General features: G+C 43.0%; 1 protein-coding gene across 2 annotated transcripts in view; it reads left to right on the plus strand.

Annotated features, from left to right (window-relative positions):
- Positions 1 to 714: 714 nt before the first annotated feature.
- Positions 715 to 25,096, plus strand: part of ITGA9 (integrin subunit alpha 9) — a 215,709-nt gene continuing 191,327 nt past the window's right edge. The window contains exons 1-6 of one of the 2 annotated variants that reach the window (XM_058034571.1): positions 715 to 784; positions 9,079 to 9,206; positions 10,453 to 10,559; positions 16,446 to 16,569; positions 22,133 to 22,200; positions 24,413 to 24,542. In XM_058034571.1, coding sequence (XP_057890554.1) covers positions 9,197 to 9,206; positions 10,453 to 10,559; positions 16,446 to 16,569; positions 22,133 to 22,200; positions 24,413 to 24,542 — 439 coding nt within the window. In that variant the 5' untranslated portion in view covers positions 715 to 784; positions 9,079 to 9,196. Of the gene's footprint in view, positions 981 to 9,078; positions 9,207 to 10,452; positions 10,560 to 16,445; positions 16,570 to 22,132; positions 22,201 to 24,412; positions 24,543 to 25,096 lie in introns of both variants that reach the window. The other variant, XM_058034562.1, reaches the window with a different exon arrangement.

Below are 25,096 nucleotides of genomic sequence, written 5' to 3' on the forward strand. Positions count from 1 at the left end.
TGCCTGTCATCATAGCTTCCCTTTTTCCACGAAAATCTCCCGGCGTTTCGGCGTGATGCAAATCAGATCTGTCATCTGTCGCTCACGAAGCATTCCTCTCCGCTGTGCCAGATTCAAGCACAGCTGATAGCCTCAAACTACTGGAAGTCAGGACTGATTCCTCCATGTCTTTCTGCCCTAGACTTCGTTATTTCCCTCTTCCCCCTCCAGGCGCCGGCCGGGGAGGGGCTGCGTGAGAAGGGGAGTAGGTGGAAAAAAGAAAGAAAGTCACGGCTGACAGGCAGTTTGGTGGAAGAGAGGGACACCGAGGGGGAGGCTGTGGGGCCGCGCGGTGCCGTGGCGGGGGGAGCCGGGCGGCAGAGCCAAGCACGGCGCGTTCCGGGGCCGACGGGCGGCAGAGCCAAGCACGGCGCGTTCCGGGGCCGACGGGCGGCGAGCTCGGGCACGGCGCGGCACGGCACGGCAGGGCACGGAGCGGCACGGCACGGAGCGGCACGGGGCGGCTCGGAACGGCACGGCACGGCACGGAACGGCACGGCACGGAGCGGCACGGCACGGAACGGAACGGCACGGCACGGCAGGTACCGCGCAGGGCCGCCAGGGGGTGCCGGCGGCACGGCCGGCCGAGGCGGAGGGGCGCCGGTGCCCGCGGGGCGCGGCGGGGCCGGGCCGAGCCGCGGCGCGGGGCGGGCACAAAAGCGCCGCGCCCGGACACGCCAGCTTGGAGTCGGCGCCGGGAGCAGGGCGGGGTCGGTGGGCCGGAGTTCAGCGCTCAGCGGCCCCGGTACGGGCGGCTGGCTCAGGGCTCGCACGATGCCGGAGGCGCGGCGGGGCGCAGCAAGGGTTCTGTGGACGCTGCTGTGGGTGGCCGTGGTGCGCTCCTACAACGTAGATGTGGGGCGCCCCGTGATTTTCCGGGGTCCCAACGGCTCCTTCTTTGGGTACTCGGTGCTGCAGCACTACCACGATAGCACACGGTGGTGAGTAGCGCGGCCCCTGCGTGCCCGGGACGGGCGAGGGCGCGGGGGGCGGCGGGGATGCGGCCCGGCGGTCGCTGCCGGGACATCCATCCCTCCTGGCAGCCGCATCTCCCGCAGCGGCGCGGCCCGACCCGAGGCCCCTCGCAGGGGCCGCCAAGGGGCGCCTCCGCCCTGGACTGCGGGGTCTCTCCCCGCGCTCGGGCCACCTCTTCGCTGGAGGCAGAGTTGTGGGCTCCGCGCCCCTTGAGCACGAAGGATTTCTCTAATGTGAGCAGGGGGCCCCGCGCTGGGAGGCGTTTTAACCCGGGATGTCCTTTCTGGGCTGGCAGCCGGCGCTTGGCATTGTGACCTAATTGTCCCCTAGCACCAGCCGGCCCGCGGCCGATGTCGCGACCCTGTACTCGATCCCCCTTCCTCGCGGGGAAATATTTAGCAGCTCTTCGTCCGGACAGCGTACGAAAAAGCGCACGGGGTACGGAACGGCACGGGGTACGGAATGATGATGGGTTTTGCCGTGTTAATGGGAAATGTTTCTAATGCCGGTAACTTCCACCGAGAGCAGCACACGCAGCGTCCACGGAGCTAAACTACCCGCACTCTGCCTGGAGAGGGACAAAATTCCTCCGGAGGCTGAAGAGCCGCTTCCAAATCGTAGAGGAAATGTCTGTGTAACTTAAAAAAACCCCCAAAAACGGCCGAAGAAAGAAAGTTTATCTACATTCAAAAATTTGTGAAACTGGCGAGTTTCTTGTTTTTCCTGTTGATTGAAAAGAGCGTTGGAACATAGTCTGTTTGTTGTCTAGGTTAGAGGCTCTTTGTGAGAATTAAATGTGATTTCTCTTAATTGGACCTAGCTAGTGTCATCTGGTGCCCTTCTAATGTGAGTAGCAGACACTGCTGCCATTAAGCATCCACAAAGCGTGTCTTTATCTTTTTATACTTAGATATTCAGCTATTGATGTTGGAACTTTGGTGCACTGTGGTTTAAATAAATTATTCATTCTGGCATACAGTTCTTTAAAAATGAATTTCTTTCACAGCCTTTAGTTCCCAAGTAGTTCTATGCTCTGCCTTTCTCCATAGCGGCTTTCATGGAGCATTCATTTTTAAGGGCTTACAAGAAGATATCATAGAGGAAAAGTACCCTGAGAGAAGAAAAGATCTCAGTTTAAAGCAGTGCTTAACTTAGGTCAGGAGTCAATGAAGGGTGCAAAGGCTGAAAGGAACTTCTATTCAACACAAATTGCTGGGGATTCACAAGGGTGTGAATGAAATGCTGATCTACTGCAGTGTGGTGGGGAAAAAGTGGTAGAATTTGTTGCTTCTTATGTAAGTATCTGTCATTCTGATTGATAAAATGAATTGTCTTCATAAAGCAACAGCTGGTGTGTTTTTGGAAAGGAAGGTCGACTAGGGAGGAGTCTTCGAGATAGCCCCACTTCATTTAGAAATATGCTGGACTTTAAGTGTGGGGCATCTGTCTGAAGGCAGGGATCTGTTAGAAGTCTGGTGCTCAAATTAAAATCTTCAGTTATGTAAATTCCATTTTTTTTTTGAAAATGGAGCTGATACCTGATGCCTTTGCTGTGACATCAGAAGAAAAAATACCAAACCAATGAAATATCTAAGATCATTAACTGTTTTTAAATAAAAAAGTTGTTACACCTAACACCCAAAAGGGTTAAGGGCAGCTCACTATGGTAAGCATCAGCACAGTCAGAAATCATCAGGGTGGGATTGTCACCACTGGTGGGAATGCTCTTCTTTTCATTGTGAGACCAGGAAGTTTGTTTTCATGGGTACTTCAAAATCCTGTTCCCAACTGACACTGGGATAACGAGTTGGGAGACAAGTATTTTTAGACTTCCCTTGATTCCAGTGTGCTGTGTGCAGTTGTGCTTGTAATGTGTGCGTGCATCCTAAAAGTCATTAATGACTCTCTTAAAAATATATGCTGCCTTCTTCCAGTTTTCTGAAGAAGCTCCTCTTAAGAGGCAGGGTTATTGTTTGTTTTTGTGTGTCAAGTTTTTTTCTTTCTTCTTGTGACTTTTATATACCCAAGGAAGAGCTATCATTTCAGTTTTCTCCTGTCGATTGGGTCTGTACACTGCAATGGGAAGTAGTTAAAATAATTTAACTGTATACAGTGATATTTTGGACGATGAAGACTTGCCCAGTGAGTTTAGCACTATATGAGTCTGCAAAAATGTGATTGATCAAATCTGAGGCTGATGGGGCTCCTGCCCATCTAAAATTGTTTAATATGTTAATATGCTCTCAAGAATTTGAAGGCATTCAGGGAACTCTTGCTCTTCATTGCTTGTGGGCCTGATACTCACCTAATGTGCTTCTGACATGAGAGCGGTCTTGTTTTCTGTAGCCTTGCATATTTGTGTGTATGTATGTATATATATATATATATATATATATATATATATATATATATATATATATATAATGTTTCAACTCTTTGTTTTCCAAGACCACCTGTCTGTATTTCCTACCTTATGCCTAAAGGTTTCTAGTAAACTGGTTCAGGGTTTGGTGATCCTTTCAGGCTTCATATGAGCCAAATATTCCTGTAGAATGAAAAAAAGGGAGGTGGGATATTTGGTATGAAATCTTACATCAGATAAACATGAATAGCCAGGGTGCTGCACACAGAAATTACAAATGGGAACTGGGTGTTCAGCTGCTGCTACAGTAGTGGAGCCAGTCAGTGCCTTTGACATTTTCTGCAATAGTTGATTGCAATGATGGTTCCATTGAGCTGGTTTTGCACATTTTCTTGTCTTAAGAAATGTTTCTCAACTGAGATGTGCTGAGATTATTGTATTTCTGAAAATGTCTGCTTTTCCTTCCTTTAATCTGGACAGGTTTACTCAGTGATGGGTACATCATTGCCATTTTCAGCAAGAAACCAAGCGGCTGGTTACATTTAGAGCAGGGACAAGCTGAAGTGCTTCTGCTCTCTGGATACAATGATGAGCCTTGGAGTAAGGACTCAAAAAACAACCAAGAAACGGCCCCAGACAGTTAAAAAGAAAATAAAACCCACATTTTCCCCCAACTAAACGGTGGTAATAATTTGAAATCTCTGATTCTTCTTTTTTAAAATGAATAAGACATTTCTTTGGTCTCTCCCCCTTTCCCTCCTTATGATCTCTTCTTGCTGACACCCTCAAATCTGTCAGCAAGTCCAGGGTGACCATTTCATCTTCTCTGGCAAAGTAATCTGGCATGGAAAAGTCAGTTTAGTTGCATGGTGTCCTGCTGTGAGTTTTACAATAAAGAAAGGGTCTGGTTTCTGTGCTGTTGCATCATTCCTTCAGCCCTGCTCTTCACCAGTTTGTGCTGCTGCTGAAATAATGAAGGTTGATCTGCATCTTGGGCTGCGTGAGATGTGTTGTAATGCATGTCCTGTAAACATGTGGTCGACCAGAAGGAGGGCAGTCCAAAATTGGATGGAATAAATTTTCTAATACAATTTGAAACAATAGAAAGCAGGCATTCTTTATCTGCACAGGACATGTAGCTGATCTCTCCTTGTTCTGCTTATGTTGTGAGACTTTACAACAAGGTGTTTATCATAATCATATATATTCATTAAAATATGTTTCTTATCTAATACATAAGCATCATTTCCTAGAAATATTTTACATGCATCTGCCTCCTGAAAGTCCTTTTATGGTTCTGGAGGTTTATTGAGAGGGGTCTCTAGTGGTTGTATGCACTGAATGTTTCAATATTAGAGGTGACCTTTCCTTGAACTTTTTCTTTGGACACGTGCTGTTGCTTCTTGTTACATAGCTTGCCTGAACAAACACTGTAGGTCTCTTTTATCTGTTTTTCCACTGGTTCCAGTCACATTTATCATCCTGTGTGTATACCTTTATATCCTTTCTTGGTTTTTTTGCCTGCTTAGTCTTTAAGCTCTATTCAGCAACTTCAGGGGAACTGAAAATTTTTATTCTCTGTGTTATGTATCAAAGGTGTGGGAACAGATTGACCCAGTGGAGACTGGAAGTTGTGTGCATAATCTAAACAGTGATGCTGTAGATTCTGCCATGGATTTTCGAGGAATCTGAGCTTGCTGTCATTGGTCATGGATCATCCAGCCCTCCTGCTTCTTGCTCTGTGTGTCATGGATGAAACACAGGGTTTTATTTCAAGTAACTGGTTTGGTTTTTTTTTGGAAGTAACAGAGACATTTCTAAAGGGGAGAAACTCAACGGGGATATGATGGTAGGGCACCCTCTTTTGGTATGCTTTTGAAATGACCTGTGGTATGTGAGGATACTTAAAGATTTTTTTTTCCCAACATGTACCACTGCAGTGAGGTGAGGTGCCTACAGTCCTCAGTCTTTTAATTGTGATTGTCTAATCCCTGCTGATGCTTAATGTGTTTGGCATCTCTCCAGGCATTGGTCAGCTCTGCACTTCTGTTCACTGTTCCTTTTGTTAAATTCAACACCTAATTTCCAAATCTGCGTGTCCTGAAGGGTCAGTCAACAGGGAAGTGATCATTACTGTTCTTCGGGAAGTAATTTTAAAGAGGTGTGAATTTCTCTGTGGCCAAGAAAGCTTCTTGTCGTCCAATAAAACTGGCTGCTGCAACTCCTTCAGTGGCATGGTTTCCAGCCATGCAGCTGCATAGTTCTCTCAATACAGATGAAAATGTTTGTCATTGATCATGTGAGTATGAGTGCAAGAAGAGAAAGTTAAGTGTGCTTTCTGCTCCCTATTTTGGTTTAAACCCCAATACTTTTTTCACAGAGCCAGTGAGATGAGGCTGTTGCTCATAGATTTCTGTACACCTCAAGGAAAATGGCTGAAATGGCTCCAAACTCCCCTCCTCCTGTTCTTGGTTCTCTGCCTTTCTCCATAGAAAGTAACCTCTTTCTCTTGATGAGGTTTCCCCTTCAAGGTATCTTCATGCAGCTACTCACTACTATTCTAGGGGCTTCCCATAGAATAGTGTGGTTGTGAGAAGCTGCACTCATCAAGAATCTCTGCAGACAGTGTTACTCACATAGTATACTCACATAGTAAGCCTCACATAGTGAGCCTTTTGGCAGAAGGCTGGAGAGCTGCTGGCACCTCCTTGCCGACTGCCCAAGCAGTCATATAGTAACACTGGAAATCTGTACTGCAAAGATCAGTCATTTTAAACAAATGCTGGTTAAAGTATTTGGAATATATTGGAAAGTTGTACTTCTTCTATTTGTATCTTCTGTGTCCATGCCAGGCAAGACTCCACAGCACTGAAATAAGAGAAGACTTTATTAGACTATAAGACTTTATTTTGAAATGTATTTCTGATTTGATATAGTAGCAGAGAAAAAACACTTCCTCTGATTGCAGTGCTGTTTCATAAACATTGCACAAGATTTCAAAGGTGATTTAAATATGTAGAGGAGATATAAACAGGTGGGTTTTTTTGCTCCATGGGTCCCAAAGTATTTAGATGGAAATGAGTTGTCTATCCAGGTCTTCTGAAAAGTCTCATGATAGTTAAATGGGCGACTTCCTTACAACACTTAAGGCATTCCATACAGAAGCTAGTGAAAGAGTAAGTAAGTCTTTTTGTTGACAAAGGAAATATTCCAGTCTCGAACCTTTGAATAAAATTAAAGTAATTGTTATGTAACAAATACCAACCAAAAACCATGTGAACAAACAGAAAACCTCCTGTTTTCCATCTTAGGGCATTAGTGAGCATGGATCATACTAGATGATGCAGTGGCTCTGCAAAGGCTTCGACTGCTGGGTTTTAGATGCAAGAGTGAGAGAATGAGACAAAATCCTAAGATGACGTAGTATGTGCTGTGTGTGAAATACCAAATTTGAATGCATGGACATTCAAGACAATCCAAAATAAATTTGCCATTGGCACACATCACTGACTGCTTCTTTCTGCTCAGTCCACATGAAGGAATGGCAATGTACATTTTCTTTTTGAAAGGTATAATTGCTCAAGACAGCAGTATTATCTGTACCAATAGTCTACTCCAATTGCTAATTATCAATTTTTCCCATTCATCTTTTTAAAGAGAGATGAAAATGCTGTGTAATTTAGGCTACATTGTCTCTGTCTTTCATGTTGCAACCCAAGGTATCTTGTGCTCTAGTTACCAAATCATATTTATTTTTCTTAGGTTAGAACAGGACATGTTTTAAACTGGAGTTCGGTGTGACCTGTGTTATCTTACTGTTATAACAGGTCATAGAAACATGGTGTTTCTTTTTGCACTTTGAACCTGTAACTCTTTAAGATCAGGTTAGATCTCCTGACTTTCAGTAAGTGAATGTTATGCATTCATTGCCTGTGTAAATGAAATGACTGGCATTTGATTTAATATCTGCTGACTGCCTAGTAGGATTTCCATTTAGAGTTATTTTTCAGGCTCCTTTGCACTTGCTTCCCAAGTGTGCAGCCTCTGTAGTTTTTAGCAATTTAAGTATTTTAGACATTCATTCTTCTCACTTGTGAAAGCATGATATGTGTAACAGAGTGCAAGAGTGCAATTCCATTAGACTTCTCCAAATGAAAGAGTTTGGCCTATAAAATCTCAGCAAAAATAGTCACTTAACACAAGTGTTTCTCATATTTTTGTAAATGTATCAGTTTTTTTTTACCACAGGCCAATTTTGTTGCACCCAAGATCCAAAGCAGTTTGTCAGGAGTGGAGGTAGGCTCCTGTTGTGTATAGATGAGGCTCTGATGCAGGGGAAGCTCTTTTGCATGGCTTAGGTTGGCCCTGGACAAGTGCACACTTTGTGCCTTGGGTCTCCTTGTGTGTACTGGGATGGTGATGATGAGTGGTGGTTGGTATGGAGCTTTAGGTTGGAGGGTGAGGGAAAAGTTGTTAAGAACAGGGAAAACATCAATTTGGGCGTTGGTGCTGGGCTGTCCATCTGAGAGAGCTGTGTGTGCAGGCTGACTTTGCACCAGTAGCTCTGTAGTGGCTAAACCAAGAGCAGTGTCCCCTTGGGTAGCTGCTGCTGCCTCCCAGGTGGCAGCCTGGGTCTGCACAGGGGACTTCTGGAGCCCTAGCCCTTTAGAGATGGTCGCTCTTAGTTCCAGCCCCAGGCTTAACTTTAGTGAGGATTTTTTTACATTCAGGAGATCTGTCATGCATGACAGTACAAGAGAATTGCAGAACTGTTACTTAGCTGATCTCCTTGGAGCTGTCTTCCTCCTGCTTAACCTCCTTCTTCCTCCTCACCTGCCCAGCTCTGGGGTCACAAATTGTCCTTTTAATAAGGAGACAGTGAAATACTTGTGCATCAGTACTTGTGCTTCCCCTGTAATCCTCCTCAAAAAGCATCCCTTAGGGCATAAGAAGGTAGAAGTCTGCTTGTTAAAGAGTTTAACTAGATCCTAGCACAAGTGATTAAAAAGTGCTGACCATCTTTCTTTTGAGGGTAACCCTATGGTCAGAGCAGGCCATTGGTGCTTCCCAGAAACACAAGATCTCATGTGGGGTCCAGGTAAAGTCTTCACAGCCTTAATGATAAATGTTGGTTGATAGCAATGTATTGTGGAAGAGATATGCTCGTATTGTTGGTTTGATTTCTTGCTGTTGTTTATTCAAAATGTAATTATATAAAATGTTCTGAGAATGGGGTGCCTCCACTTTCTAAACAAGCTTACAAATCTTGTGCTGCCTGGCAAGACTGCAGCCAGCAGGAGGTTCAGATTTTATCTGCTGTGTGTATATCAGTTCTGGATTGATGTAGCTGAAACTGAGGAAAAATGGATGCAGATGCTGTTGTGCTCTTAATGCTATCCTAAAAGCTTTTGGAAGGTGTGTGGTGAGGGTGTGTCACTTTAAATGTGGTACAATCGTAATAGAAATTTTATTTGTTAAAAATATTTGAGCATTCACTGTGGAGAAGCACAGTGGTGTGAAGAAGCACACCTTTATTGCGTGTGGTGTTTTCAGTTCATGAATCAGTGTCATTGTTTACAAGGTTGCTGAGAAAAGTGTTTGTGCTAGTGAAGCTCTAGCAATGTGAGCTTTGGTGATGTTTGTGGATTTTTTCCCTTTTCCTCCTGAAATTAATCACTTGTTGCTTTGTTTCTGGTTTCCAGGGTCTTGGTTGGTGCCCCCAAGGCAGAATCTAAATACAGCACCTCTGTTCAGTCCCCTGGAGCAGTGTTCAAATGTCGAGTTCATACCAACCCTGACAGAAGATGCACAGAACTGGATATGGGGAGAGGTGGGTAGTTATGATGTTGGGACAGTAGGAGGCAACCAAAAAAATCCAAACTGCATGGCCAGAAGTCCTCCTTCCAACTTCAAATTGGCCCCAAAATATTGAGAGGCAGCCATCAGCCTTTCCTGATGGATTTTGAACACTGTTAGCAAAAGTGTCGTGTTCTCTTCAGCATTACAAAATAAGATCCCACTAGTGCTGGTGTCCTCTCAATGACCTTGCTTGCTCTTTCCAGCAAGTAACCAGGTAAATGTGGATTTTTCCCTGCTAAACCTGAGCTTCTGTCTTTCTTCACCTGCTTCAGTGTGGCTTTTCAGCATGTTGGTGACTATGTACGTGTTTTGTACTGCCTGCTCCAGGCAGTGCTGAAGTCAGAGTGCAGAGGTGACCCCAGGCAATGCTGTGAATGGCTCATGATATGTGATGTTATTGGTAATGTGGTGATCTATGGTGATCTATGGGTGATCTATCCTCATAATACAGCAAATAATTTCTTGAGTTTACTTTTTGTACTAAAGTGGTCTCAGTGAGACTGCTTGTATGCCATTGCGTGGGATCAGGGTTGACTTCAGTTACTCTGATGAACTGTCTGAGGCAGGGGAAGGTGGGCATCTAAAGTAAAATTATGATCTAAAACTTCCTGCTGGATGATGATGGTAAAGAATGAAGCATTTTAATATTTTGGTTTTCTTGGTGACATGTTGCTTTTCCTGCCTTTATACAATAAGGCATCATTCATCTTGTACTTACACTAAGTAGAATTTCTGTTTATGAAGTTTACATGTGTTAAGACAGTGTTTTAGCTAAGTGGTTTGTCCTCTACCAGATTGTAAGTTGTCATGGATTCGTGAGTGCTGCCTGATAGGACTGTAGATATCAGCCTCTTTTTTTTTTTTTTTTTAAGTGCCCCTGATCTCATTTTTAAGATTGCATTCAGGAGGCAATCTGATACCTCTCCCATTGACTAAATGGTTTGATGGTTCATTTAAGTAGAGCTGTGAACACAGTGTGATAGCTGCTGGCTGTTGGGAACAGGGTCTTCCTCAGCTGTTTATGTGTATGGTGCCACTTAGGAGTGAGAACATTGTCCCAGTTAATGCATTCAAGAACTAATAAATAATCAGGATGCAGGGGGAAAGAAAAGCATTTTCAAATGTTTGGTGGGAAATCTCTTTTTTTGTCGGGATTCTTTGGTAGGTATTTAAAACTCACAGTCCTTGCCTTGCTGCCTTTCCCTTTTTTTCTGTAGGCAATTCTCGGGGCATGCTCTGTGGAAAGACCTGTAAGGAAGACAGAGATGATGAATGGATGGGTGTGAGCCTAGCTAGACAGCCAAAGGCTGGTGGAAGTGTGCTGGTAAGTCTATACTATTCTTTGATCTCATTAAAAATGTAGCTGCTGCCTGACTAAGCACATCAGGATTGTGTTGGCAGTGACTGGCAGAGTCCAGGCAGCAGATTCTGTAGTCCTTTTCTTCAAGCCAAAGTGAACCCCAGCCAGAGGACATGATTTATAGAGGGAGGACTCCAAGCCATCACACCTGACTTGTGTCAGCCAAGGACTTCCTCCGAAATCTGAGGATTTATATCTTTGAACTGAATAACACAATTTGTCTGGGAGGTATTCTACTAATTTTTTCTTTTTGTAGTTTTTCTGTGTTTATGTAGGAAGTATGAAAGCATACATTTTCCTTGAGCATATGAATTGCATCTGAAAACTGACAAGGAAAAATGTAAATTGCTCTTTGTGGCCATATTTTCCATTTATCTATATTAATTTCTTATTGAGTAGGTAGAAGAGTTGCAGATAGAGATGTCTTAACTGTGTGTGGATTGACTTACTGTTTTCAGTGGGGTCACTATGCACATAGACGGGACAAGGAGAGCTGATATGATCCTTAGGATGTGCAATATTTCTTTGCAAAACTTTTCCTGTGATATTGTAAAGAGTCCCAGGCAAAACCCTTTCTAGAATGCACAGGTATTTTACATTATGATTTTACATTTATTGTCTGCATGTACATCCGTGGTTGGGTTCTGACTGTCTACCTGAGTGAGTGTGTGTGCAGGGAAGTTAACAGAAATAAAAAGAATTTTGCAGCAAAGTGTTGTGCATGTTATATGTGGCAGGCAAATATCAAGGTTGTATCAGGGTAACCTTGACAGCAGTCTAATTCTAAACAGCACTGTTTGTGAATAGGAAACTTTCAGTTTTCCCCATCTTTCCAATGATAGAGAGGACTGCCCTTGCATGGAACTGTCAAAAAGCTGCTAGTGAGACAGATCTTGTGCAGTGATTACTGTACCAATCACCTGTAAAAGGCAAGAGGACAAACCTGCTTCTCTCAAAGACTTTTTTTAAAATATGTGCTTAGGGTACCGGTGCTAATGCCCCAAATCCTTGTGCACCAACTTCCCTGTGGGCAAACAGGTAGGTTTGATACCTTTCTGTCACAGTATTGTGATATTTTTTTGCCTCGTTTCTCTTGGTATATACCTTGTAAGTGTGATAGGGGCTACCTTTACTTTTCTTAGATGTTTTAAACATGTTCAGGACTAGAGGAGGAAGGGAGAAAGAGGGGCATAAATAAAGTAGACTGTAAATGTATACAACAGAGGATAAAATTCATTCAAGGCATTCATGCTAGTGTATGCAATTCATATTTTCAGGGTGTATCCTGTACTGTATATGCTCAGTTCTGTGTGACAGCTGAGGAGTAACTTGCGTTTATCAGGATAACACTACCCTTGAGAGACTTCCTTTTCATTGTCCAGTCGTCAGGCTGACATTCATCCTAATTAATTTTTAGAAGGTTGTTAATGCATTTTTTTGGGCAGCTCTTAATTTCTTGTCCAAACTATATTTTAAGAATGGCAGATTTTGTGTGTTTTGGTTCAAAGGGAACCAGGTTGCAGCTGATGCTTAGGGGTCATCTCCCTAGAGAGAAGCAGTAATTGAAGGGAATGCTGGTGGGGCAAAAAGCCAAGGTGGGTGCTGCCTGGCTGGATGGAGGCTACAAGGGTGAGAGACATGGGCGGTCTTGCATTAGTCTGAGGGGGTAGAAATTTCACACATAAAGCAGGTTAAAAGTGAAAGGTAAGTAAAGTAAAATACACAGCTGGTAGTATGCTTATTTCAGTGCAGGTTAGGGTGGTAAAATGTCTCCACAAGTGACACTGATTTAAAAAAATCCTGATCCAGGGCTCTGACAAGATTATACTGCCCCTCACCATGTAGACCATGTCCAGATGCCGGAGAATATTAATTATATAATTCTCATTATTATTTATCACCAAAGTCTTAAACTACTAATTATACATCTGTGTGCATCTGTGTGTAAACAGAGCCTGAAATGAATGCGTACAGATTCCTTTGTGGAAGGAAATTACTTGGATGTTTCAGGTCACTGTTGCTCTCTGTTTTGAGAACTTTTTACTGAAAAAGATTTGTGATTTTTCCACAGATGGTTTTCCATACATGTGCTCTTCTAATTTTAAGGATTAGCATTTCTTTAAAATGTAGCTTTTCTTTGAGGCCCATTTGAAAAACTGGTTTTCTGAGAAGATGTGTCTGAATATGTGTTCATAGCTGTATTTGCCAGTTTTTTTTAATTGCTAGATAACACAAGTGTGTTTCTTTAGTTAGAAATGTGTAGAGTTTACATTGTCAGACATTGCAGCTATATTTACTCCCGTCAGCATCCCCTCCAGGAATTCCTTTAAGTCAGAGTAATATCTTTCTGGTCAGTAGCCCTGGGTAGATTGTTGGTTTTTTTTTTTTTCCATAAACAAATGTAATTGCCTGTGTGAAATATTCATGCTCTTGTCATGAATCCTGTGTTAGATTAACTAGTCACACAGTTTAATTGTGGGTTGTATAAAGAAGTTGATGCTTTTGCTTTGTAGCTGCTTAGAGGCCTAAATTTTTTTCTTTTCAGCTTTCCCCAGTTGCCTGATAAGAGTACCAGCTATGATGGCAACAGGGCAGTAGGGAAGGTGAGGAGCATGCCAGAGGGCTTTAGTTGGTGTTTGGTAAAAGGTAGATTGTGTTTGAGCCCATGTTGTGCAAGGATGTTACTAAACCAGAATTTGGTGTTTGTGTGATGGATTAAATAGTAAAGCATCAAACAGTGAGGTTATAAACAAATGTAGGAGTAAGATTTAATGAGAAAGTTTCTTGTCCTTGGATACACTGTCAGTCAGTCTGCATTAATCTCAGTACTGCAATAATACACCTGAGATTGCCTGCTCTTTCCAAACTGAAACAGCAATATTCCTCCTTTTACCTCTGTTGGGAGAGGAACCAGGGGTGTTGCATTGTGACTGGGAGATAAGCCACATCCTTCAGTCTTGCTCTTCCTAAATACCTGCCACTTCTGTCATTCTATTGCTCTTCCTGTGGAGCAAAGCTGGTGGCTGCAGCAATATGCAAAAGAGCCAAGTGTCAGCAGTTCTGAAATGGCCTATTCAGTATGGCAATATTGCAGTATTGCAGTGTCAGCCATCAATAAAGCCTTGCTTTGCTCAGAAGCATTTTATTTTGCTTCAAGGGTTTGCATCATTTCTCCCCTGTTCTGTAGAGCTGGGACCTGTACCCCAGCAGCAGCTGCTGAGCACCAAAGTATGCTGATGGTTTCCTTATTGCACAGGGACTTACCTGTAACTTGCATCTAAAAACAGGGTGCAGAGGTCGTCAGTTGTTTGCAGTTGTTTGCCTCAAATTCAGGTGACTCACTTCTCTTCCAAGGACCTCTTCAGACCTGTGCTGTTGCTGCCAAAGAAGGAAGCATGTAGCCACATCACCTTGCCTTGGCAACGTTGAATGATACAGTGACAGTTGTAATCAACTCTAAATGCTTTTGAGAAGACAGAAAAAACCAAATTCAGATGTGTTGTGGTAGGGAGACAAATGTGCTAGTTGTCTGGCTACAGAGAAATGAGTTTTGAGGAGGAAGAGGAGCTGCTGGACTCCTCTCCATTGTAAAGATGTCAAATTTCAAATTCTGCAGCAGTGGCTCAAGGAAGGCTGGGGAAGCACTAACTCAGGTAACCAAGGAAAGTTCATGCCTTGAAGGTTTGCAGACTAAGGCAATCAGTGGTGAACTGTAGTGTGCCTGAATACACATCGTGATGAAGATGACTTAACAGATTGGTTTAAATGTGTCCAGAATTGCTAGACTGAGCCCATAGCCTCTAGTTGATTTTGAACATACTTCTTACCCAGCAGCAGCTTTTTCTCTCCTTATATTGTTTTATATTTCTTGGCTTCTGCACCTTAGTCCTGAGCAAAGCCACCTGCTTGTGATGAAATGCTGCTGACTCCTTTGTTTGTACTCTTCTGAGAGAGATTAATTAGTAGTTAATTTATGTGAGTGTCTTTCAGTTTCTGAAATATAAAATATCAAGGAATTTATAATACCACAATCTTTTATATTTCTAAAATTTTTAAAAATACTCTTGGCCTGTTTCCATTTGAGTTTATATCCAGAGTTGGGATTGACGATTCTGTTGCTGTAATGATGTGTGTATTTATGGCATTGTCTTTGCAAAGGTTGTGCCTGTGTATATTTGTGCTCACAGATCCATCAGGAGAGAAGCTATTTCCTGCTTTGCTGAAAATGAGTGTTTCACATGTTGACTATCTGTTGCTGTTCAATTTTGAATGAGTAGTGCGTGGGGATGGAAATCATAACTGAGCCTCCTCAAAGCGCATCCAGGAGTCTCCAAAGCTGCTCCTTATTGTACTTCTCACATGCATTTGGCTGTGGAGCTGAATGGCCTCTCTCTTAGAAGGATTCTTTGCATCACAGATGGCAGCCTGCAGCGTGCAGTGTGGTGCAAAACTTTCTGCAGCCCCCAGAGCCCCTCAATGTCCCTAGTGATAGCCATAGTGGAAATATGTGCCTCTCTTTGGGCACAGGAAATTAGGAAAACAATAAATATAAAATGTAACACTGCCAACAGTAGAGCAGGATTTGCATAACTGATTTCGCTCTTTGAGAGGAGTATTACCTATTTATATCTTTCTGGACATAAGTATATGGAAATCTGTTGGTGGCTGGATTGAATTTTGAGCTTCCCATGTCCTTTAGTGGAGAGGTGACACAGCTGTGCCTGCTTTGAGTGGATATAATTTTTAACAATGTTGAGATGCTTCTATGGGCAGGTCTGAGGTGCTGAAGCAGAAAAGTGGGGTAGCACACAGAATTGGAAGACAGACAGTATCTCATCTGGAGAGGATGGAGTCAAATATGGGATTTGTGAAGGGAGTTGATGCAAAGTGTCCAGGAAAAGTCAAAGGCATGTGGAGGAGATGATTTGTAGCACAGAGGCTTGGTCTGTTGGCATGGAGTTAAGCCTTAAATGATATAAATTGACACATCTACAGTGACTTAAGTGTAGACGCAGATGGAGATATGGTCTGGCATGTGCCAAGTTCAAAGCCATTGTTGTTTCACATTTCCTTTTCTTTTACTCCAAATAAATCCTGAGCAGAAGCCAACTTGTGGTTTGGCTGGCAGCAATGCAGTGTTAGTTTTTGGAGCAAATGGGTTCTGAGAAGTTGTGAACCAGGCTCTACATTGCTTGCATGTGTGCCTGTGTGTGTGGCAGTTGTACTGAGCAAGTGTCTGGTGAGTCCTGTTTTCAGGATGATCTCATTCTTCACGATAAAGCTCTGCAGCTTGTCTGCACCTTGGCTAATGTTGCCACTCTTGTTGCTACAAAATCCTTGGTATTTTCAATTAAATTCACTACCAGTAAGCAAGGCTCAGCACATCTGTCACCAAAACACAGAGCTGCCTTTCCCAGTAGAAACCAACCTTTGACTCACAAATGCATTATTTGGTGGTTTGACCTCCTGAGTATTCTCAGTGTCTTTATTCCTCTTTTTCACCTTTTGCTGTGTTCTGTTAGTGCATCTTTAGTTAGAAAAGCTTTGCTGTCTGCAAGGATTCATGCACAGTCAGAGATTTTGAAATTTCCAGCATAGGCTCTGAGATTTCTTGTTTTCCTAGTGATATACATGTGAAGGCTGAGATCTGAGCTGCCAGGTCAGACAATGTCCTGAGCTGCAGAAGGTAACAATGAGAAGACACTTCAGAAACAGTGGAATGTAAGGAGAGTACAATGGATTTGTGGGGTGAAGGTGATGCTGAGTGGTCCTGTTCATGCATGCTTTGCCTGGGTCAGAGTGATCTCCTCTGACTCTGGGCCAGTAACCCATGTTATGTGATCTGTTTAGGCATGTGCACACCGTTGGAAAAACATCTACTATGAGACAGAGTACATCCTGCCCCATGGCTTCTGCAACATCATTCCTCCTGACCTGCAGTCCAAAGGGAGGAAGCTCTTGCCCTGCTATGAAGGTAAGGAGTCAGGCCAGAAGTGGAGTTTATAATGCCCCTTGCTGTGCTTCTGATAATACGGTAACCTTCAGTACTGATTTTATTTTTTTAAAAAACATTTCACTGCCTCATGGCCCAGCTGTGGTGGCGGTTGGGTTTTGGATGAACTTGGCAGAATAGCACAATGACTGGATTCTGTGGCTGGTAAAGTGCATGGTTGCACTTTACTGGAGGAATAGAAAGTTTCTGAATTGTGTTTTGAGGCAGCAAAACACAGGTATTAGGTAAATAATAAGAAGATATTGATATGAGCTTGGCCTTTTGTGCTTCACTGTGACATGGAATAAAAATCCTGAATTATGTTGCAGTCATGAACCAATTTGCCTATCTTATGGAAACACTTCCATTTTTATATTGTCATTTATCAGAAGATTGGGATGTGGGACAGGGAGGAGTGTTACTTTCCTCACTTTGGGGTACTTTGCAACAATTTATATTAAATTGCTGCTGTGTTAAGGTCTGGGTTTGAGGTGGATACAGAGAGAGGGCTTCAGCTCTGAGCCATGGATGGCTGTGCCTTTTGGTTCTGCACCAAATCCCACGTGCCATCATTTTAATTTCTCCTTCTCTAGTGCATGTGAAACTTTTACATCATGTTTCCATTTTTTAAAAGACTTCAGGAGACAGAGTCTCCTTGGCCAAAAGCAATTAACTGAATAAGAGGCACGAATGTATTGTTAGGTAGAAGATATGGTATCTCCTAAGATTATTTGATATGTGAGAAGTTTTGAGGGACTTGTACCAGCCATGCTAGCTGCTGTGCAGCAGAGTACATAAAAGCTATGTAAGCCTTCCTCTTGTGGGTACTGTTCTACTGCATTTGTCCTTCCTTGCCTCTCTGCCCTCCTTGTTAGTGTCAGCAAAATCGGGAAAAGGCCTCTCACTGATGTTATACACTGCAAATCATCTGATATTAACTTTGTGGACATTGTGCACATGCAGGAATGCCAATGGGGCTCCCTCTGAGCCTTTGTTGCTGCTCCTGCACTGCCTGAAGCCATGGTGGGGATGTGGTTTCTGGAAGAGAAGAATCACTTGTGTTTATCTATGCGTCATGTTTTTGGAGTAAGACTGCTGTTAATCTGACAGGATATTTGCCAGGAATTGCTAAAAAATAGAAATGTGTGGGCCTAGTACACGTAGAGCAGCCAGTGGAAAGTTGGCAGGGTTGATGCAGTACTATGCTGGCTTAATTTCACTGCATAGTAAGGTGAAAATTGAAAGTTTGGGACTGATTTCCATGCAGCCTCCTGCCACATCAGACATGAAATCACAGTGTCACAAGGAATGGCTGCATTCATTTGCTCCTGATTCTTTAAATTTCAATAAAACAAGCTCCAAGAGAGATAGCTGTGGTATATCACATGGAGGAGTTCATTGTTTAAGGTTTGCTGTGAAATAAGTTTGCAGTCATCCTTGTAACTTTTTTTCCTTCACTTTCTGGAAGGAGCAGAATAATTTTCCCCCACTGACACTGATAAATGGCTAGTGCAAAGCTTTGAGTCTGAAGTGCTTGTGCACTGACAGCCTCTGTGGCCATTGCTGGGAGGCTGCCAGACCTGTGGCTGCAAACCCTGCACTGGGACACACGCCTGTGCCCGACAAGATTCCAGTGTCTCAACCTTCTCTGGACCTCGCCATGTGCAAACAGGGGTAGACAGTAGCCTGCCTGCTTCCAGGAGCCTTGTTTTGAGTGCAGATAAGGTGATAAGCCTCAACAGGTGAAGGGTGCAGGCCAGCTGAGAGCACATCAGTGTCCATCCATGGAGAAAATGGAAATTTCCTGACTAGATGGCACTGGTGCAACAGCATAGTAGTCTCAACCCATTTTGTTCTTGCCTGGCTTCTCTGAAAGGGCTGACAGAAGTCTGGAATTGAGAGATAATTAGAACACAGCAACAATAGTTAAATACAATCTCTCTGAGTAGGAACTGCTCTGGTTTAGATGGGCTGGATGTGGTATAATAGCTGCTTTATGGGGCCACAGTCTTGCAGGCAATACTTTCAGTTGGTTATTTTTCCCATAGTTTAAATGGCTTTTCAAAAAAGGGAGCTGCCTCTTCGTTCCCCCAATGCATTCAGTTTACCAGAAAGGATGGTTGTGTGTACTGTGAGAGGCAGTCCAGCTGATGAGGAGAGCTGGGATGGTTTCCTACTCCTCTGTGGTAGGAATTGATGGTGGAAATGGGGAAGACTGGGGAAGACTGATGACCCCTTTGGTTAGTAAGTAAGGGGAACAGCACATGCTCATATTCCTTGCATCCAAAACAAAAAGTAATTTTTCCCACGGGTCCAAACCGCATTTGGTTTTCTGGGAGCCATCAAAACATCCCTGCTTTGTGGTGGCAACTCAGTATCACAATGCTAGGTCAGAGAGATTGCTACTGTTTCTTCCTCGAGTAGTGAAACACTGTAATATAGGAAACAAAAAGCTTTCAGCGCATGTGATATTTTACATCTTTGAGGATGATAGATTATTATTTTATTGTACTCTGTAGCTTAGTTTATGTTATAGCATTCAAGTTTGCTTAGAGACTGGCAGACAGTTTTGTTCAAAGAAAAAGTTTGAGGGCGTTTACCTTCAGAATTGTTGCACATCAAAGCTTATTCTTTTTCATGTTGCATTGTTTTATGCAATTACTCTGTCCTCCATCTCACTTTTCTTGTAACCTGAGATCATCCTGGCTGCAAACCACTGCCATCTTCTTCTCTTTTTTCCTGTACGTATTATTCATGGCACATCTTCGAAGCTGCACAGGCTGCAACCTCCTCCAGACTCAACCTCATCGTGCTGCTTTGCTGTCAGCTGTTGCTGCAGCAGTTTCATGGCTTGCAGTCTCTGTAATCAGGAATGCACAGCAGTCAGCAGGGAGACAGGAAAGAATAAAGAAGTGTAGAAATAACAAATTTGCCCTTGATTGCAGTTATTGCCTGGAGCTATGTGAAAACAAATCAATTTAATGTCCTGCAAAGGTTGTTATTCAGACATACAAAAACTGTGAGCTGTAACTGCACAATTTCTATCTAGTTGGTTGCTTTACTTCATGGCTGGCTGGCTGGATAGGTTGTATGAGTGACATGTGTCGCACTGAAGTGGAGGTGAGGTAGAAGCAATCTTGGTTTCTTCCTGGTTTCATCCCTTTCTGAGCTCATCTATTGCTTGGGAGAGGCAGAGGGGTTCTAGGGAGCAGACAGAGGTCTGTGATGCTGGGATGTGACCCTCTAGGATGACTGGCACCTCTTGGCCATGGATGTGTGGGTGGAAAGGATCTTGCTTGCATGTGGAGGCAGGTGTACATCACTGCAGATGGGAGTTAGGGGAGCAGATAAGAAGGGGTAGTTTTGTGCTGAAAGGGCAGAAATCCAGGAGCCCAGTGCCTGTCTGTACTGGGCTGCTGGCTTGTTGGGGAGGACGATATCTCTCTTGATTCCCCCCGAAATTGGTGTGCTGATCTCCCCTCTGTGTCACTGGAGCTTTAAATTCTCAAATAGCCCCGATGTCTGAGGTATTTGGGCCTCCATGCTTACATTTCCACTTGTGAAATGTCATGGCCTTGGCAGTGAAGACTGAAGCAAATAGACCCTGAAGTCAGGAAGAAAGCAAATATCACCCCAGACTTCAAAATGGGCAGCTAAAGAAGCCATTCGATATTTCAGCTTTCTCTGCAATTTCTCTTGCAAGGGGTCCCTGTTTCCACTCAGCAGTGGAATCTACATTTTCTTTAGTACCCTTTTGTTGTTGATGTATCTGAAGAAGGCCTTCTTGTTAGCTTTGATATCTTTCACCAGATTTAATTCTGAATGGGCTTTGACCTTCCTCATTGCATCATGCAAGGGTGGGGATCGTGCTATTGTGAATACATGGCTTTTAGGACATGCACAGAGTTATTTTTCAGGAAATGCTGGAGGGAGGAATCTCTTCTCCTTGGCTCTCTTAATGAAAAAAATGTTCACATTGATAAAAAAATATTTTTCCCCAGGCAAGTACTGGACAATCTGTATGTGGAGAGTTAGCAGTTCAGAGCCCCAACACTTGCTGAATAGCTATGGACTAATATGGGCTTCAGTTCTCAGTGAAATTGTCATTTCACACGGGTTGCCATTAGGAGACCCAGCTGTGCTTCTGGTCTGCTGGGATGCATGTCACTTTGTCAGGACCCTACCTTGGCCAAGAGTGTTGGGCATTGGGACTGTAATTTGTGGATCAAGTCTCTATTCTACATGGTGTCTCCAGCTGAGCTTTTCCCTGTGCTACTGGTATGACCTCAGCAAATGTCTGAAATTCTGAACATCTTTATGATGTTAGGAAGAGACTCTATGTAGTACAAAAGGGAGAATGGTGTGTGTGTGTGTGTGTGTACTTATGTCTACATAAAATATTTTGCAAGAAGGCAGCATTTTTTATAATTAGTTCCTTCTGATCTTCAGTAAGACAAAATGCAACTCCAAAGGAGCTTGCTTGGTTCCAGAGGCAGTTTGCTCATCAATTTCATTATAATTAATGAAGCCCAAAATAAAAAAAAAAAGTATAAAAAAGTTTCACAGTTATCAGGTTATATGCTAAATTGTTTCTGAACATGAATTACTGTAATATACAGGAAATAGTGATAGTATGGTAGATATTTGAAAATAATGCTCTGGAAAAAAACTGGAAGGGCTCTGATCCAGCTGTAAGTTTCAAATACTTCCAAGATGAAAATATATGAATTAGGGTAGGGTGGAAAGTGATTTTCTTTTTTTTCTCTTTTTCCTGCTCCTCACTGTGAACTTAATGTATTCCTAGAAATATTTATTTTCTCATCATCTAAAAGATAAAGTAAAAATGCCTCAGGTTTGAGAGGGCAAATGATTGCTATGTAAAATCCATAAACAAAAGCTGTAGGGTGCTGGTTGGGTTCCCTGTGAACTGGGAGCTCTAAGCACATGGTCATGAAAAGCAGCAGAAATAAATATCCTGCAAAAGAGACTGTTGTCTGATCCAGTAGAAACACATCTTTTCCTCAGTCACTGTTTTCTTCCTGGAACTTGTGTCCTGAAGCACCCACACCAGGAATGCTTCTGGGCACTTTGATGACTGTCATTGTAGGGGAATATCACTTTATTTCTCTGAGGTAATGGGCCTGAGTGTTAAACCTCCCAGAGCACAGTCTCTAGGAGGCACACAGGGATGTGCATCACTTTTTGCTTCCCCTTTCTGAGCTGTAGTGATCTGCTACAGATGGCCTTCTCTAATGCACCTTTACTGGAGTGATGCTGCTGGTCTTTTCATGCTGCTGTGGCACTGCTTGTTTAGCATCTCTAGGGGCACTCTGGCCTCCCTCCCCAGCTGGCTGCTTGTGATACTCCCCGATGTGGGTGGGTGTGCTGCTTGCTGCATCTTGGTGGCTGATCCACTGATGAAACCCAGAGCCCTGCATGCTGGTGTCTCTCCAGGCTGTGTGATAGAAACATAGGTGGCTCAGGTGAAGAGCGTGTGCTGTGCCAGGGATGACCACAGTTTGTTTTCTTCCCTTCTTCCATCCAGAGTACAAGAAGAAGTATGGAGAGGAGCACGGTTCATGCCAAGCAGGGATCGCAGGCTTCTTTACCAAGGTGAGCCGGGACACGTGCATGGAAAGCTTGGGCTGGGTAAGTGGCTCTCCTGTTGCATGTCCCAGGAGGAGATTCCCAAGTATGGCTTGGACAGTGGGCTGAGTGCTGAGAATGGTCCCTTCCTGCCAGCAAACACTCCTTTGCCATGTCTAGTTTCTCAGGTGTCTGTTTCTTGCACAGTGGTTCATACATATGTGCATGTGTCTCTCAAGGTCTGTGGACAAGTATAAATGAATTGACTCTGGAAATGTCTTCAGGGAATATTCTTATTATGTATATCCCAAAACTTGCATAGAGGTCATTAGCTCTTTACTGTAAGTGATGATGTAAAAGTCTTTCTTGAGTAATTTTGTTTATGTATGTGTACATGTGCATGAATATGATGCACACGCATATAGAAGATAAACACTTTTTTTCAGTTCTGCTACAGTTCTTTGTTGCAGCAAGATGGAGTAAAAAAATGTGGTAGAACATACACACCACAGTTGTTTTAAATACTTGACCACAGTCTTTTCTGGACAGAAGTCTATCAGCCATGTTTCAGTTTTGTCAAGAATTAATTTGTTCCCTTATGCTTGGATTTTTTTCTTTTGTTAATGTTTCAGGGTTGTGCCTTTTTCACTTGTGTGTTTTGGTTTTATTTTAAAATTTTTAAGAACACATACCCTCTCCTAATTATATATATTCACTGATCTACAGAATGTATTGTCCAGACTGATACAAACAGAATAAAGGTTTTCTCTTTCAGAAATTGCCTTTTGCCATTTCAATAAACTGGGATGGCAGGCACTGTTGCCACAAGGGCACTGTCTGGTAACTGGATGTTCAGCCAGCAGCAGCTGTTTCCTGACTTTCTGCTCTCCCCAGCCTGTTTCTGTTCCCAGGCTTAAATTTTCCTTTGCTACCCTAGTTCAAAAGATACCTTTGAACTTTTATCACATCAGTCTGATGGCAGCAGGAAATGCAGATAAATGGCTTTTTGGGTCAAACAGGAGACCCTCTATCCTGTATTCAGTGCTGTGGATGGTAGATTTTCCTGTCAGTAAGTGACCTGAAAGGTATGGCCCATTACAAGGAAAAAGCTATTTCTAAGCACATGCTGCTCTTTGGTTGGTTTTGTATTCCTGTCCCTGTAGTCGTATTAGGAGAATCCCTTGTTTTACATCTCCCCCCAGCTGGAACTGGTCACCTGAAGGGGACTCGGGTATGATAGCAATTTCCTACAAGGATGGAGTCCACCCATGACTTACATTGAATGGAGATGTGAGGAAAGCAGCTGTTCATGTCTTCTTGGGGGATGGAGAACTTCCTGGGGTTAATGCTCTGCAGGCTTAATTTGGTCCCTTGCTGGAGGTATTTAAAACCACATCCAGGAGCAAGGTTTTTCTGCAGGGATGCTGGATGTTTTGGGACAACATTTTGTGAATTTCTCTTGAATGTAAATGTACTGTGGATTTTGACTCAAAAATACTATCCATGACCATCTACCTTTGAATGCTGGATGAAACTGTGCCTGATTTCTATGGTCTTTCAAAATGGTAAATCAGTCTGGTTGTCTGCAACACTCCCAAACCATTTTATGTTGCTATGATGACTCTTGTATTCAAGTTGTCTCTCAGAGTGTCTGATAACAGAGCTGGGCAAAATGTTCCACCTAGAACATAACACACATCCCACTTGTTGAGTGCATGGCAGCTGTTTAGCTTCACAGTTGTAAAATCAAAATCCTTTATGCTGTTTCCATCATGGTTAGTGAGTATAGCGTATCAGGGCGTGATCTGTAGCTGAGTGATGGGCTCTGGGTGGGCTGAAGTACTTCTGGCTCTGGATCTTCTGAAGGATGTTTGGGAAAGGCAGAAGTAGAGAGATTTTTCAGAGAGCTATCAGGGAGTAGGGATAAACTTGTTGGTTGGTAAGGGATAAGCTTGATAGTTATTAAAGTTGAGGAAAGTCTTCTGTTGCAGCAGAAGTGCTGAGCAGAAGTGGACTGTAAAAAGGCAGCCTGTCACTAGGGTGTATGCAGTCACCTCCAGATTTGGGAAGAAGGAAGGATACTGTCCAAATGCACACAGAATGGAGGTTGTTACAGATAGACTTATTATTGGTGTTTTAAGTAAATATCCTGTCCCTTCTCCATTAATGTGTAAAGTTTTGATTGCTATTTTTTCCTCCTACCCTTTTCCCCACACACCTCTGTTTTTTCCTGTTGTAGGAGCTGGTTATCATGGGGGCACCAGGATCTTATTATTGGACAGGAACTGTCAAAGTACTGAATCTCACTGACAACACATACTACAAGCTGAATGATGATGCTGTGATAGCCAGGAGGTACACATACCTTGGTAAGCAGCTCTCTAGTGCTCGCTGTGAATAGGAAATTGTCCAACAATGTGTTTCAAGGCTTTGATGCTATAAAGTTGGTAGTGTTTGTTTCTGTGGTGATGCATTTTTATAAAAAGTGTGAAAAGAAGAATATTTGAATTAAAATGATACTTATCTGGAAGCAAAGAAACATTCAAAATACTCAGTTTTTCATTCCTTGTTCTATCACCCTCCCCCCACACTTTGTTGTAATTTTTTGGACTAATATAGAAAAGGCATTTTAACAGCACATTGGATTGTGGTGGGCTTCTTAACATTCTTGCCTTTGCCCTGTAACAGGCAAATTATTTGTTACTAGTTGAACTGCATGTCTGCTTACATGTGCCTTTAAAACAAGTGCAACAACTAATTACAGAATTTGTATTGCAGATGCATTTATTTCAACAAAAATAACACAATCTAAATGTGTTATTGGCAACTGAAGGAAGTTGTGAAAGGTTTAGATATAGGTACATCTTTAACTCAATTGGTTTTACTTGCTCTAAAACCAGCTAATGTCCCTGAAATGCTTAAT

The sequence above is a fragment of the Melospiza georgiana genome, chromosome 1 (assembly GCF_028018845.1).
Source record: "Melospiza georgiana isolate bMelGeo1 chromosome 1, bMelGeo1.pri, whole genome shotgun sequence".
Lineage (NCBI taxonomy): Eukaryota > Metazoa > Chordata > Aves > Passeriformes > Passerellidae > Melospiza > Melospiza georgiana.